Here is a 14,779-nt window from a genome sequence, read left to right as displayed (position 1 = left end):
TTCCTCGCTTTACTGAACTCTGTGAAGTTACACGAGGACCGGACCTCAGTAAAGGTCAATTTAATTACATTGTGTGAAGTTGTGGAGTCTCAGGAGACCTCCCGCTGATTCTCCAGACCTTCTGTTTTAATCACGAAGGAGTGGTGATGTTTGCGTTCATTAACCCGAAAGAGGACATTCGCTGTACTTTCAGAAGTAGAAACTGTGCAGGGAGTCATTCTGTTAGGAAAGTGTAATAGTTTCTGTCAGAACATCACCGTGATAACTTTATAATAAATGATCCGATGCCACATGAGATGCTTAAAGTGGATTTTCAAACTTCGATCTGGGAAAGACGAGAACGGGAATGTGGGATTTACAACACCGAACGGCATCAGATATGCTCGATCTCCCTATAGTCACACCACTTACTGTTCAGTTCTTTATTTCAGTTTTTATTTCGGCTATCACATCAACCTGTCTCTCTGGCTGGCACACACATCTCCCCTGACAAAAAACCCCCCACGTCACTCGGCCAAAACAAATATCTGCAGGTTTTTTTGGCAGTGTTTGAGCGAGCGGGGCTTCCAGGGGATCTCGAACGATGTCGTTTTCAAACTTCTGGAAAAGCCCGAAGTGTTGGCCGCTTCGAGAAGAAAGTCACTTCAATTTAGAAGAAAAACTTCGAGAGGTTCGCAGACGCAGATCCAAGAACCACAAAGCAGTAATATTAGATCTGTGGAGAAGATTTATTTAGCCAAAATGTCCTAGAAAATGGACTTTCTGTGGACCGGCGGATGTGTTGAGCAACGACGCTTTCCAAAACGTCACGCTGTCTAATTTTGTGGGAAAATGAGAAGGCGCTTCCTCTCATGCGAGAGTGGCGTTCTGTTCTCTCTCTCTCTCTCTCTCTCTCTCTTCTGTTCCGTCTGCAGTTCAACATCATCATAAAATATTAATGCGACTCAACTTTTTAAAAGCCGTCTTTTCCAAGGCTGAGAAACAGGGCCATAGTGCAAAGAAGTACAAATCAAACTCATGAATTCTTTGTTTGTATGCCAATTAATTCTAATAAAATTTTAACTCAAGGAAGATATTAAGCTCTCAAAAACATTGTTTGTTAAAATCAGATATTCATAAGATGAATTCACATTCGGAATTAAAGCTTATTTGTATAAAGGTGTTTCATTTATGATTATTGTTGCTTACTTTTAAGTTTTTTTATATCTACACTATTATTATTTATAATTAGACAACAATTAGATAGACACACTGTATACATACATATATACTGTATAGATATAGATATATATATACTGTATAAAACCACTATCTATTTTTTCCAAATATATAATTAGATCTTAAAGATGTTTGTTCAACATTTACACACTTAAATTGCACTTAATTAAAAAAGATAATTATCAGCCATATTGCCCATGAGCCAGTTACAGATGTGTATTTCTTGAAATGTTTTTAAAGATTCTGTCACCTTAAATACTGTCACCATGTTTTTGACGTGTTTTTGAACTTGTATTTGTATCTACAGGGGACTGATTTCACTTGAAGATAAAGTTTACGTTCTGGAGCCACTGCCGGATGGGAACAGCATCACACATCATATTTATAGAGGAGGACACTTTAAACTCCAGCAGGGGACGTGTGGACACGGTCACAACATTTCACACCCCACAGAGCTCTTCAACACTACAAGAACTGACTTTAATTCTCACAGCAGCAGGGTGAGTAGAGTTTCTTCAACGTTGCCCTAACGTTTTACACTGACGTACCCCATCAAACAATACTTATCCTTCTGTGGACATGTAGACTACAGTCACACAAACATACTTTATTAATGCATGATTGAAAAACTCATTTTGTGGTCTCAAACACACATACTCATTAATGTATCTGATGAACATGCTCATTTCATTCATCTACATTTGTGGGTGTTTCTGCAACTGCGGGCACTTTTGACCCCTGTGAATTTTAATTTTAATCATCAGAGTCTGAAATACATATTATAAGGTCAACGAAATTGCATGGAATCATTAAGATTTTAATCTGGAACGTGTTTATTTTTATATTTGTATTTCAATACATTAAACCTTGAAAATGTGCTGCGGTAAAGACATGTTGCGGAAATGACATTTTTGCTAATATTGCAGCTAATTGGCAGCTAGCAAGGTCTACTGCATTAGTTTTGACTCTTAGCATCTCAATACACATGAATTAAACAGTAATTTACATTTATTTTTCAAATGTACTGCAGTTAAAAGTACAGAATTACTTGGCTGTATGGTAAGGACACACAGTAAATACTGACACAGAAAAGATGACATTTAACTTATATTTTTGGGATCTTGTGAGTGAGGTAGTGAGGTGGCCTAATCTGTCAGCAATGTGCTCATGTGGTCATTTCCATAGAAACTAGACTTGTTTATCTTTGATAAAACGTCATAATAAAAGCCTTTTTTCATTGTTGCGGTAAGGACTCAAAAGTGTGGGACAGGCATATTTGCTTCATAAATGTAATAAACGATCAGTTAAATATACAAAAACATTTAATATGCTGTAAATTAATATGTATATTAAACATTTCCATTTGAAATAATGTCAAATTGTAATTCAATTATCTTATTTTATCCATCTTAATGTTGTGACCAGAGTTGTGGGACATGAAAAAAATGAGTTTGGACCTACAAATTCTATATAATTTTATATTAAATCACATGAATCATTCATTATATTTTTTATCAAGGTATGTGATGACACTGTGAATTTATTTATAAAGCGTCATATGACAACGTTTGACATAAATCTAAATGTCACTGCTGGGACAACACCCTGGTATTGTCCAGCAGATGTCACGGCAAAGCTGTTGTCTCTTACAGTTGTTTTTATTCATTCAGAAGCACATCAGCTCTTAAACCGTACAGGTTTCATTAGCCCTTTAGCTGCTACAATCCTCATTGTTCTCAACAGAAATCCTGACACAGACTGTTTTTCCATTAGAGAAAGGTCAGTCATTGAAACTGTATGAGACGGGTTCTATTGAAAGTGAGAGAAACAACACTTAGTGCTGTCCAAAGAACAAGATCACCTTCATGAGCGCTAGACACTGCCAGCTTATTCTGATTTTACTCAAACCACATTCTTATTTCATAAAAAAAACATGAAAGGTTATTTTTAAATGTGGTAAAGAGTCAGATACGTACAGTATTTGATATCTGGTTTTGATGTTTAGTTCTTTAGTACTTACCCGACTAGGTGACAGTTGCCCCAAACCCTTTTGAAACCAGCGTGGCTGAGTTTCTAAAACCTCAGATGTCCAAATTTGTTGTTTTTCAAGAAATGGAAGAGAACACTGTACTTTTTAAATGACTCGATATTATGTTGTCTCAGCTGACAAGCACTTTTTATTGGTTAGATATTAGCAAAATCCAGTGACAAACTAGTAAGACTGATTTATGACAAAAAATAAAAATCACAAAATATGGAGATACGAGGTTTCAACAGTATAACAGGTTTTCTAGACACAGTCTGAGGATGTGTTCGGGGTCCTGCTTGGATCTGCTTGTGTTTCTGATGGGTGAAGGATAGTGTCTCTCTCTTTCTCTATGAGAAAAGAGCTAAACATAGCCACAGTAACACATTTTGGTGCAGGGATGAGGGCCAATCGAGCAGACGTTCACTCCACTGGGAATTTACTACTATGCTTGAATTATAACACTTTCTATGTCACACTTTTACATGAAAACGAAACAAACACGGCTAGACATATAAATAATTTATAAGGAGAGTTAATGGGATATATCTTTGTCAAGTGGTAATTGTTTGCGTCATAAAAAGACCAAAGAATACACATAAAACCTGAGAAATACATGGAAGACATTTCATTATGCTAAGGGGCCGTCCAGACAGAACGCATTTTTCCATTCCAATGCGCTACTTTGCCATAGTTTTTCTGTGTAAACACGCGTTTGACGGACGTGCATGACCGTTACGCTAGCGTCTCGCGTCTTTTGAAGCGCCTCGCACACGAGCGCCGCGTTTTTAGATGCCATGTCAGGTAAAAAACAATAATTCATGCAGCGCTGCTCATCAATGTCAGTTCCAAAAGCAGTGAACCAATCAGAAGAATTTGGAGGCGGGGCAAGCGTTTACTGTTTAGAGTAGCAAGTTGGCATGACAACTGTTTTATTTGACGGCAACATGGCGGAGGAGGTGCATAGTGGCTGTGTCCGGATACCCGCGTCTCGAGACCCTCACGTTCTAGGCTGCGCTTTAAAAAAAACGTATGTGAGCGCTGCGTCTCGCGTTTTTAGACGCGTTCTGTCTGAATGTCCCCTAAGGAAATATTCTGTCATCATTTCCAAACCCTCCTTTCTTCCCTAACTTGACTTTTCACTTCTGCCTGAGTCGTGTGTTAGATAAATGATAAACTTGAAATAGACATCACTACACTTGAAAGAAGAGTTTATAATACTTTTAAAAGCGAAGTGGGCCGTTCCCTTGAGAAAATGAGATGGCCAGACAATCAGAAGGCTATTAAAGTAAACGGTCTCCTGGAAAGCACATCACTGCGGAGGGGATGATGGGATGTGTTTTGAGGGCATTGCTGAACCCAGATCAGCATCTTCAATCACACACAGCTTTGGCAGTAAGGTGCCGAAACGGTGACATGGGCTCGTGCGAGATTTTTACGTTGATGCTCTACTAACTGTCTCCTTTACTTCCTCTTTTGTAATCATTTCCTGTCATTCTTTTCCTCTTTGCAGTATAAAAGAGATGCGCAGAGCAGCACCAAGCACGTGGAGTTGATCATCGTCGCTGACAACCGCGAGGTAACGTAAAGACTCTCACACTCATCTCGACCTTCTGACGGATAGAGGTCAGAGGTCATTAGTGCACACTCGTAAATGAACCTTTTATTTCATCGGTTAGACTTTTCTGAGTGTTAATCTTTGACCCTGAAGTCAGGAATAAGAGCTTGTGTTCTTCGTGTGTGTGTGTGTGTGTGCGTGCGCGTGTGTGTCGGGGTCAGATGTTAAAGCAGTTTTTGGGGTCATTACTCGTGTGATTAGACAGGAACTGAAGACTTCCAGCTGCAACTACTTGACCCTCTTTTTAGTTTGACTTTTAAACTGAGATTTTGTTTTTTTTCTGGAACGTTAATGTGTGTTAAACGCCGGATTCAGGGTCACTTGTCTGTGGTTAAGTGTCTGGGATATTTGTAGGTCACCGTGAGGTATTACATTTTTCTTTCTTTCCTCATCTTTTTAAGAATGATCTGTATTTTAAATGCACGTTCAGGACGTGATTTAAGCTTTGCAAAGCAGAACTCGCTGTGTGAACACATCAAAACGCTTTAACTCACGTCAGATGACAAGAGGATGTTTACACACAGCTGTTAAACACAACTTGTTTCATTCGACAGGTCAGAAGAAGGGTGAAAGCGGTCGTAAAATGTGACTTAAAATATGCTTTTGCTTTTGGTGCATAAACAAAGAACTTTAATAACATTGTCACATTAAACCTCCGGAGATTTTTTTTTATGGTAGAACAATTTCAAGTGAAAGGGAGTTAAAGATGTTGATTTTATTCTTTTCTTATGCATTTTACACCAACAAAACCTTACTAACCTGATTCTTGTCACTGCATCACTCACTGTCTCCAGTCGTTCTTTTATGTAATAGAAAAGTCTTTTTTACAGTTCGAACATCAGACAGGTCACGTCTGGCTCAACATCTGTGCCGGGCTGCGCGTGGAAAACGGATGACGTCATGTGACATTTATCACAGTCAGACACTCAACGGCCACATTTGGCTGCAGTTTAAAGACTTTCGCTCTCTTTTTTTTCTCTCGTGACATTTCAGTATCAGAAACAGGGGAAAGACTTGGAGAAGGTGAAACAGAGGCTTGCTGAAATCGCCAACTACGTGGACAAGGTGAACATGGCACACATAGCAGGATGAAAGGCAATGAAGCGGGCCACTTTGCAAAAAAGCAATTTCGTAGTATTATTTCTTGATTTTACATACAAATGTTTACGTAAGACGCGAAATGCATAGATATGAAAACATATTTGGTCTTGTTTAGTTTAAAATGTATAAAAGTATGTGTAAAACAATAAAATATACTGTATTTGCCAGTGATAACCATAATTCAAATGGGAAAAAAAATTATTTATCATAACCCATTGGCAGATATGTTTGTCTTGTTTTAAGCATAAACTCAACAAAAGTAAAACTTCATTCGTTTTTTTTTGCTAACAAAATAAAACTAGACGTAATATACAGTATTAGGTCATTTTGCTTCCCAAGTAAATGTATTCTGATGTAAGAACGTTTAAATACTGTCATAGAAAACAAGACAAAAGCAGTGACAGTCATGTCAAAAATGTAAATAAGTAATACCGGCACATTGAAGATCGTGTGGTGGGAAAATGTTTGTTTTTTATGTTTTGAATAAAGGCAAAAAAAGTATTCATGCATGCATCCATGCCTTCAGTCCAACACAATCTCATGGCAAAACGTAACTATTTTGGCATAATTTTGGTACATTTTAGTACGATTTGCGCCACGAGTTTCATGCCAGTGACGTTAGAGGCGGGGCTTCAGTATTGCTTTTTTCTAGTAATTGTACGTTTTTGTAGGATAAACAACGTACAAATTCATACGAATAAGCACCCTCGTAAAATAGTTCAGGTTGTTCAGTTTGACCTTTGCTGTAACATACTTTGACGGAGGCTTACATTGACCAATGAGAATGTCTGAGAGGCGGGTCCATTCATATTCCCGTTTGATTTAAACTGACCCTTGTACTCATTTGTGTCTTACACATCAGAGGTTTCTCTAGTGCGTAAGCGCCGTGAGTGTGGACAGACAAATGAGTTGTTGCTGCAGACTTGTCACATCACGCCTGCTTATAACAAGGTTCATATCTTAACACGCCAGCGGGTCAACGTCTCATAGTCTGTAACAATGTGGATCTGTCTTTGTGCGTCAGTTTTTTGACGATTAGCGTGTTCACTTTTCCACTAACAGCCTGTGTTGCGCGTGTCAGTTTTATAGATCTCTGAACATCCGTGTGGCTCTGGTGGGGCTGGAGGTGTGGAGCGATGGAGACAAATGCTCCATCACACAGGACCCGTTCACATCACTTCACGAGTTTCTGGACTGGAGAAAACTGCAGTTACTTCCACAGAGAGCTCATGATAACGCTCAGCTCATCAGGTAAAACCATACGCTCTTCAAACGAAAGGTGCATGTCACAGCGATGCCATAGAAGAACCATTTTGTTCCGCAAAGAAATTTTCAGACAAAGCATCTCTTTCTTACCTTTTTATGATCTGAAGAACCTTTTTCACCAAAGAACCCTTTGGTTCTTCAGATGTCTTTTTAGAACCATTTCATAGGTTCTTCTATGGCATCGCGAAGCACCTTCATTTTTAAGAGTGTAGGTTAAAACATTTTAAAAAATGCTTTCTTGTTTGATCTCTTGTTGATCGTCTTGTTTTCTCTCGGCAGCGGGGTTTATTTTCAGGGCACTACCATCGGTATGGCTCCCATTATGAGCATGTGCACTGCGGAACAGTCCGGGGGCATCGTCATGGTGAGTGACACCTGTCAATCATTGATTAAGACATAAAGGCCCATATTTTTAAAATGTTTGGATGTTTTTCACTGGTGCGACTGCATAGCAACCATCTACAACACCTTTTCTTCAAGTTTTGACCTCTCAATTGCACTTCTGACTTTAGTTCTTGAGCTGAGAGGTTACCTGAGGTCTGATCGGTGGATTCATCCATCAGTTGTTTGCTCTGTCACAGACGGACATTAACTCGCTCATCACGGCCATCTAGAGACCCGTCCCCCTAAATCAGCCAAACGTATTGATCACACAGGACACGAGGGTGACATTCTAATGAAGCAAAGTCAAAGCGTCTCCGTGGCCAGTTTTGCATCCCAAGATGTTGTGAGGTCAGCGATTTAGATTCAAAACATGTTTCAAAGGACACAAATTCATCAAAATCTGATAACATTTCTTAATCGTTATTTATTCTCCCTCATTTTGTTCAAAACCTTCTTTCTTCTGCAAAACACTTTTGGAGAAATGTGGTTTTGTGTTCGTACAATGGAGGTCAATGGGGTTCAATGTTGTGCAGAAGAAAGAAAATCATGCAGGTTTGGAATGACATGAGTAAATAAACAATAACGATTTTTTCGTATGATGGGAGTGCATACTGTTAATGCATCGGTCAAGCATTCTCATCTGCATTCTTACTTCCTCGCTTAGGATATCTTTCTGGCTGAAGTGTTTGGGTGGAAAAACCTGACCGGTCCAGATTCAAGCCCTTCATGGGGTCATTAGAGGCAGCCCATCCTAGAATGGCTCTGTTGTTTATCTGGTTGGGTGTCTCTCCGTCCCGACGGTTAAAGGGGTTTTATGCGGAACAGATGGTACAGTGTTTTTGCTTTGATTGAAACTCACTGAAGCACGTCTGTGTTATGTGGCACTTCTCCATTATGGGTCATTACGACTCGACTGTCAGATGCAGTATTCACCGTTTCCTGCAATGCATGCTGGGATAAGAAACTGCTCTCTAGGGTCAGGATGAGAAACTGCGGCACATATACCGCGAGCGATTCTGCATCGTTCAACGACTGCGATCGAAAACTAGGGAGACGTTTTATCTTTGTCATAATCAGGACAAAAAGCAAACAAAACAAATTGCGTTCGCATGTTTTATTCATTGACTCGTTGGTTTTATTTCGTTTCGCTACCTCTTGGCAGCTGGTTTGATGTCATGCGTTTGTTTTCGCTGTTTGATTGAATATGGTTGGCGCTGTAATTGCAACAATATTTCATGAAATCTCTCGACATTGTGTGTGGAGTGAGATTGTGTTCTTATTGGACGCAGCGCTCACCAAAAATCACCAGTCATATTGAGACCAAAGTGAAACTGTTAGCGCGTGAGATGTATTTCTGACATGTTGGATGTAAATGAGATACGCAGACATCAGGGGTCTCCCACGGCGGAGAGATTATAACACCAGAAGATTGTGTTTAGCTGACGGTTCCAGGACTTCCAGGGTCTGTCTGTTTAGATCATTTAGTTCATTCACACACCCATCGGAAAGAAAGACTAAAGAAAGAATGAAGTTTAACTAAGAGTTCAAAAGAGATCTTAACAATGTCTTAGACTGTTTTGTTGCAACTTCACTCCAAAAAAATTAAGAAATAAGAAATCATAAACAAAATCTTACTACAATTCTGGTGATTTTGCTGGCTATTTTATGAGGTGGCTAATTTAATAATTTTACTTTTCAGACTAATGAGAACAGAACATTCATTAATTTGAATACAGTTTGCTTTTGCAATTTTATTTTATATTTTATTTTATATTATTAGCTGAAGTAAAAAATACTGTATTACAATAATAACCTTTCTGAATAATGAGAACAAAATAATGTGTATAAAACAATGTTACCAAGCCAAAAATGTATTGTTTTTTATAAAACAATTTATTGTTTGTTTTTATAACTTCTTTACTGATTCCGTCATATTCTCCTCGTTTCTGTTTTTTAATCACCTAATGACTTTAACATTTTGAAAATTCATAATGAAATGAAACCCACCTGAGAAGTCTTGAGCTAAAAATGAAAAAGAAATGAAAACTGTCGCCTTTATTCATATTCATGTCCACATACGTATTCCCACACAAACCCTGCCTGACACACAACATCACCCTGACATTTCAATCTGTGGTCCTTAAACTGAGAATTTTCCACTTTATTTAAATGTTATTTTCACTTTTTTGGCAGACACATATTTACCAAATGGATTTACAGGAATTACAGTAATTCCATCTGTCTGAACTCATCGACACACGCCCTCCTCCAAGCCAGAACTACACAAGAGTTTGGTTGTGTTTTGGCACCGTCACGCAGCTCTTGAATTATTCTTGTCTGACGGATTTGTGGAAAAGTAATTATAAAGACCGTTAGTGTCTGCTTATTACAAGCCATGTGAAACAACCGGCACAGTTATCTGAGAGGAAACAAATGCGTGTGAGGAGACGTTTGGACAAATGGAATCATGAGAGGGATGGTGGAACATGATGAATAATGTCTCTCTGCTCTCTGATAGAAAGGACTTTTATTTGTTTCAAACTGAAACGGATTTTGTTTTTATGAAATCATGGAGGTGTTTGTTTTGTGAATGTGCAGGTTCATTTTGACCTCTCTTGTTTTAGGATCACTCTGATAACCCTCTGGGTGCCGCCGTGACTTTGGCTCATGAACTGGGACACAACTTTGGAATGAATCATGACACACCGGAGCGAGGGTGTGGCTGTAGAGCCAGTGTAGACAGAGGAGGCTGTATCATGACACCATCTACTGGGTAAATATAACAAATGCTTTCAATCAATCAAAGCTAACACTTACAGTACATCTACCCTAAAGCCCTCTGACTGTCTGTCTATTTCTGTCTCTCTGTTTACATAGTCTTCTGTCTATCTATCTATATATCTGTCTGTCTTTTTTTCCTTGTAAGCCTGTCGTCTTTTCCATATTCCGTACTGTCTGTCTCTTTCTTTATATAATTGTCTGTCTGACTATCTATCTGTCGGTTTGTTTATATACTCAACTTTCTATCGATCTGTCTGTCTGCGTGTCTGTTTGTATTTCGGTCCGTCTGTTTATATACTTGTCCATCTGTCTGTCTGTCTGTCTGTATATTTCTGTCTTTTGGTCTGTCTGTCTGTCTGTCTGCCAATCTGTCGATCTGTCTGTCTGTCTGCCTAGCTGTCGGTCTGTCTGTCTGTCTGTCTATCTGCCTATCTGTCGATCTGTCTGTCTGTCTGCCTATCTGTCGATCTGTCTGCCTAGCTGTCGGTCTGTCTGTCTATCTGTCTGTCTGTCTGTCTGTCTGCCTATCTGTCGACCTGTCTGTCTGTCTATCTGCCTGTCTGTCGATCTGTCTGTCTGTCTGCCTATCTGTCTGTCTGTCTGTCTGCCTATCTGTCGATCTGTCTGTCTGTATATTTCTGTCTTTTGTTCTGTCTGTCTGTCTGCCTATCTGTCTGTATATTTCTGTCTTTTGGTCTGTCTGTCTGTCTGTCTGCCTATCTGTCTGTCTGTATATTTCTGTCTTTTGGTCTGTCTGTCTGTCTGCCTATCTGTCTGTCTGTATATTTCTGTCTTTTGGTCTGTCTGTCTGTCTGTCTGTCTGCCTATCTGTCTGTCTGTATATTTCTGTCTTTTGGTCTGTCTGCCTATCTGTCGATCTGTCAGTCTGCCTATCCCGTCGATCTGTCTGTCTGCCTATCTGTCTGTATATTTCTGTCTTTTGGTCTGTCTGTCTGTCTGTCTGCCTATCTGTCTGTCTGTATATTTCTGTCTTTTGGTCTGTCTGTCTGTCTGCCTATCTGTCTGTCTGTATATTTCTGTCTTTTGGTCTGTCTGTCTGTCTGCCTATCTGTCTGTCTGTATATTTCTGTCTTTTGGTTGGTCTGTCTGTCTGTCTGTCTGCCTATCTGTCTGTCTGTATATTTCTGTCTTTTTGTCTGTCTGTCTGTCTGCCTATCTGTCTGTCTGTATATTTCTGTCTTTTGGTCTGTCTGTCTGTCTGCCTATCTGTCTGTCTGTATATTTCTGTCTTTTGGTCTGTCTGTCTGTCTGCCTATCTGTCTGTCTGTATATTTCTGTCTTTTGGTCTGTCTGTCTGTCTGCCTATCTGTCTGTCTGTATATTTCTGTCTTTTGGTCTGTCTGTCTGTCTGCCTATCTGTCTGTCTGTATATTTCTGTCTTTTGGTCTGTCTGTCTGTCTGCCTATCTGTCTGTCTGTATATTTCTGTCTTTTGGTCTGTCTGTCTGTCTGCCTATCTGTCTGTCTGTATATTTCTGTCTTTTGGTCTGTCTGTCTGTCTGCCTATCTGTCTGTCTGTATATTTCTGTCTTTTGGTCTGTCTGTCTGTCTGCCTATCTGTCTGTCTGTATATTTCTGTCTTTTGGTCTGTCTGTCTGTCTGCCTATCTGTCTGTCTGTATATTTCTGTCTTTTTGTCTGTCTGTCTGTCTGCCTATCTGTCTGTCTGTATATTTCTGTCTTTTGGTCTGTCTGTCTGTCTGCCTATCTGTCTGTCTGTATATTTCTGTCTTTTGGTCTGTCTGTCTGTCTGCCTATCTGTCTGTCTGTATATTTCTGTCTTTTGGTCTGTCTGTCTGTCTGCCTATCTGTCTGTCTGTATATTTCTGTCTTTTGGTCTGTCTGTCTGTCTGCCTATCTGTCTGTCTGTATATTTCTGTCTTTTGGTCTGTCTGCCTATCTGTCGATCTGTCAGTCTGCCTATCCCGTCGATCTGTCTGTCTGCCTATCTGCCTGTCTGCCTATCTGTTGGTCTTTCTGTCTGTCTGCCTATCTGTCTGTCTGTCTGCCTCTCTGTCAATCTGTCTGTCTGCCTATCTGTCGATCTGTCTGTCTGTCTTTCTGCCTCTCTGTCTGTCTGTCTGTCTGTATATTTCTGCCTTTTGGTCTGTCTGTCTGTATATAATCTACCTGTCTTTCTGTCTATTTATCTTCTTTACATCGTGACATTCTAAACATCCTACAGCATGTACAAAGTATATCAGCCTTTAAACTTTCATTTGAACTTCCATTTGGTTTCATTTTTACACGTCACTGGTTACAACACGCTGAAACCCGTCAGCTGTTCTTCTGATGTGCGAGTTCATTTCCTACCCAGACGTTCACAGCATCTTCACACGATGATCACAGCTCGCTCTTTTTGTTAGTGGTTACCACTGAGCGACGTCATCTCATTCTGCCCTATTACTCCATAATGAGCTTCATTTGGTCATGTGCACAACAACAGATCTTCACACCCCACCCAACATTGGCAAGACTGGTTAACACGGTTCCAATTGATAGCTGCGTCATTCAATCTCATCAGATGGTCGACTAATAAACACATCACAGCATGTGTGGACCGTGTTGATCAGCTATTTTGCGTCAGCTGTTAGTTAAGTTCTGCTTTAATGGTCAGATGTTAGGACCCCCTGATGTGTTTGATGAAGAAACAACTTAAAACATCAGAGATGAACAAAACATGGAGACACTTTCATCTCATACTGATCCATTTCATTTAAATGGAAAGCTTTAACTGTCTTTAAAAGTAAATCGCACATTTCCACAGCATTTTTCCATTTCATTTGACGCACACGGGCCAACGCTATCCCAGCATTCAGTGCGTCTCAGCTCATCCGAGAGGTCAGAGGTTCAGAATGTTTGAACTGGACTCTGTCCTGTGTGACTGACCCCGGCTGAAAACCCCACAAAAAACACACACACGAATATGTGCTTGTAAAAAGTGTTGTGTGGTGCAGGGTAAGGGAACCAGATGAGAAAAACAGATTAGTGAAGAGAGCGAGACAAACAGAGACAGATGCCTGAGTCACAGGAGAAGAGCGAGCGCTCTGTTTTCTTCACCTGCCTCCAGCGTCTGATACGAATGAGAATGTGAGCTTGAGCACATCACTCATACATCAAAGCTTCAATGAACGCAACATCCCAGCAGGTGCTCGATTTAAAGCATTACATCTATGTAATTGCATTCATTAAGAGATGAATGATGATGTCTGAATAAAGCTCCTTCATTCTGACGGGCTTGAGTCGGTTAGTTTCAAGTGGCCATGATGTGATGTTTTAGGATGAATTCATCTGATGTTATACAGCAGTGAGATGCAGGTGTATGCGAGAATATCGTGTTTACTTGTCAAACTGAATTACATCACAGACTTTGGCAAATCTAGCGATGCGATCTGATGTGTAAATCGTTATTTTGCTTGGTTTTAAGTCATTTATAGAAAGTCTATACACTGGCTTTGATTTGATATTTAATGTGTGTCTTTAGAGCCTTTAAAGATCTGCTCATACCCTCATTGAACACAGTGAGATGTTGTGTGCCATTGTGTCATAACGCTGATCTGTGAGCTGGCATCAGGTGGAACGATGGAGCATCTGCTTATCACTGATGCATTGTGGGTACAGTTGGTCGGGCAAGCATGGGGGGCGATGCTAGCCAGATTTCTGTGGCTAAATTTGCACCCTGGTCTTAGTAACTGTGCCAGGGACAAAGCGGACATTACTCAGAATATGTTTTGTTTATTCAATTACTGGCATATGTAATGATATTTTAAATTGAAAACCACATAAAACCATTTTTTCCTACTATGGTAGTTAGTGATGTCCCAGAAATGTCATCCAACATTTTTCCAAATATTTTTCTCTGTGTTCATCAGAACAAAGAAATGTATACACAACCTGAGGGTAAATTCATTATGACAGCATTTTCATTTTTGGGTCTTTGGGATAAATGAAGTTTGTTAAAACAAGGCTGAGTGAGGTGCACAGGAGCATGACGTCTGTTTCTATTTTTTTGATGGTTAAAAATAAAACTGGTTTGGTGAAGGAGTTTACATTCAAACCCAGCACACTGTCACACACTGTCACACGCACGCGCGCACACACACACACACACACACACACACACACACACACATAACACACACGCATGTTGGGTTTCCATGTTTTATGGGGACATTCCATAGACACAATGGTTTTTATACTGTACAAACTGTATATCATATTCCCACCCCTAACCCTAACAATCACACACAACTGTCTGCTCTTTTACATTGTCAAAAACGTTAATTCTGTATGATTTATAAGCTTGTTTCCTCATGGGGACCAAAAAATGTCCCCACAAGGACAAGGATTTTGGATATTGCCATCT

General features: G+C 39.8%; 1 protein-coding gene across 1 annotated transcript in view; it reads left to right on the top strand.

Annotated features, from left to right (window-relative positions):
• Nucleotides 1-14,779, top strand: part of LOC130569440 (disintegrin and metalloproteinase domain-containing protein 12) — a 77,277-nt gene that overhangs the window by 42,749 nt on the left and 19,749 nt on the right. Inside the window, exons 6-11 of the mRNA XM_057359094.1 lie at nucleotides 1,526-1,718; nucleotides 4,758-4,823; nucleotides 5,856-5,927; nucleotides 7,045-7,214; nucleotides 7,509-7,593; nucleotides 10,238-10,386. Coding sequence (XP_057215077.1) covers nucleotides 1,526-1,718; nucleotides 4,758-4,823; nucleotides 5,856-5,927; nucleotides 7,045-7,214; nucleotides 7,509-7,593; nucleotides 10,238-10,386 — 735 coding nt within the window. The remainder of the gene's footprint in view (nucleotides 1-1,525; nucleotides 1,719-4,757; nucleotides 4,824-5,855; nucleotides 5,928-7,044; nucleotides 7,215-7,508; nucleotides 7,594-10,237; nucleotides 10,387-14,779) is intronic.

Source organism: Triplophysa rosa, linkage group LG18 (genome assembly GCF_024868665.1).
Source record: "Triplophysa rosa linkage group LG18, Trosa_1v2, whole genome shotgun sequence".
Classification (NCBI taxonomy): Eukaryota; Metazoa; Chordata; class Actinopteri; order Cypriniformes; family Nemacheilidae; genus Triplophysa; species Triplophysa rosa.
This window is presented reverse-complemented; position numbering and strand designations above follow the sequence as displayed.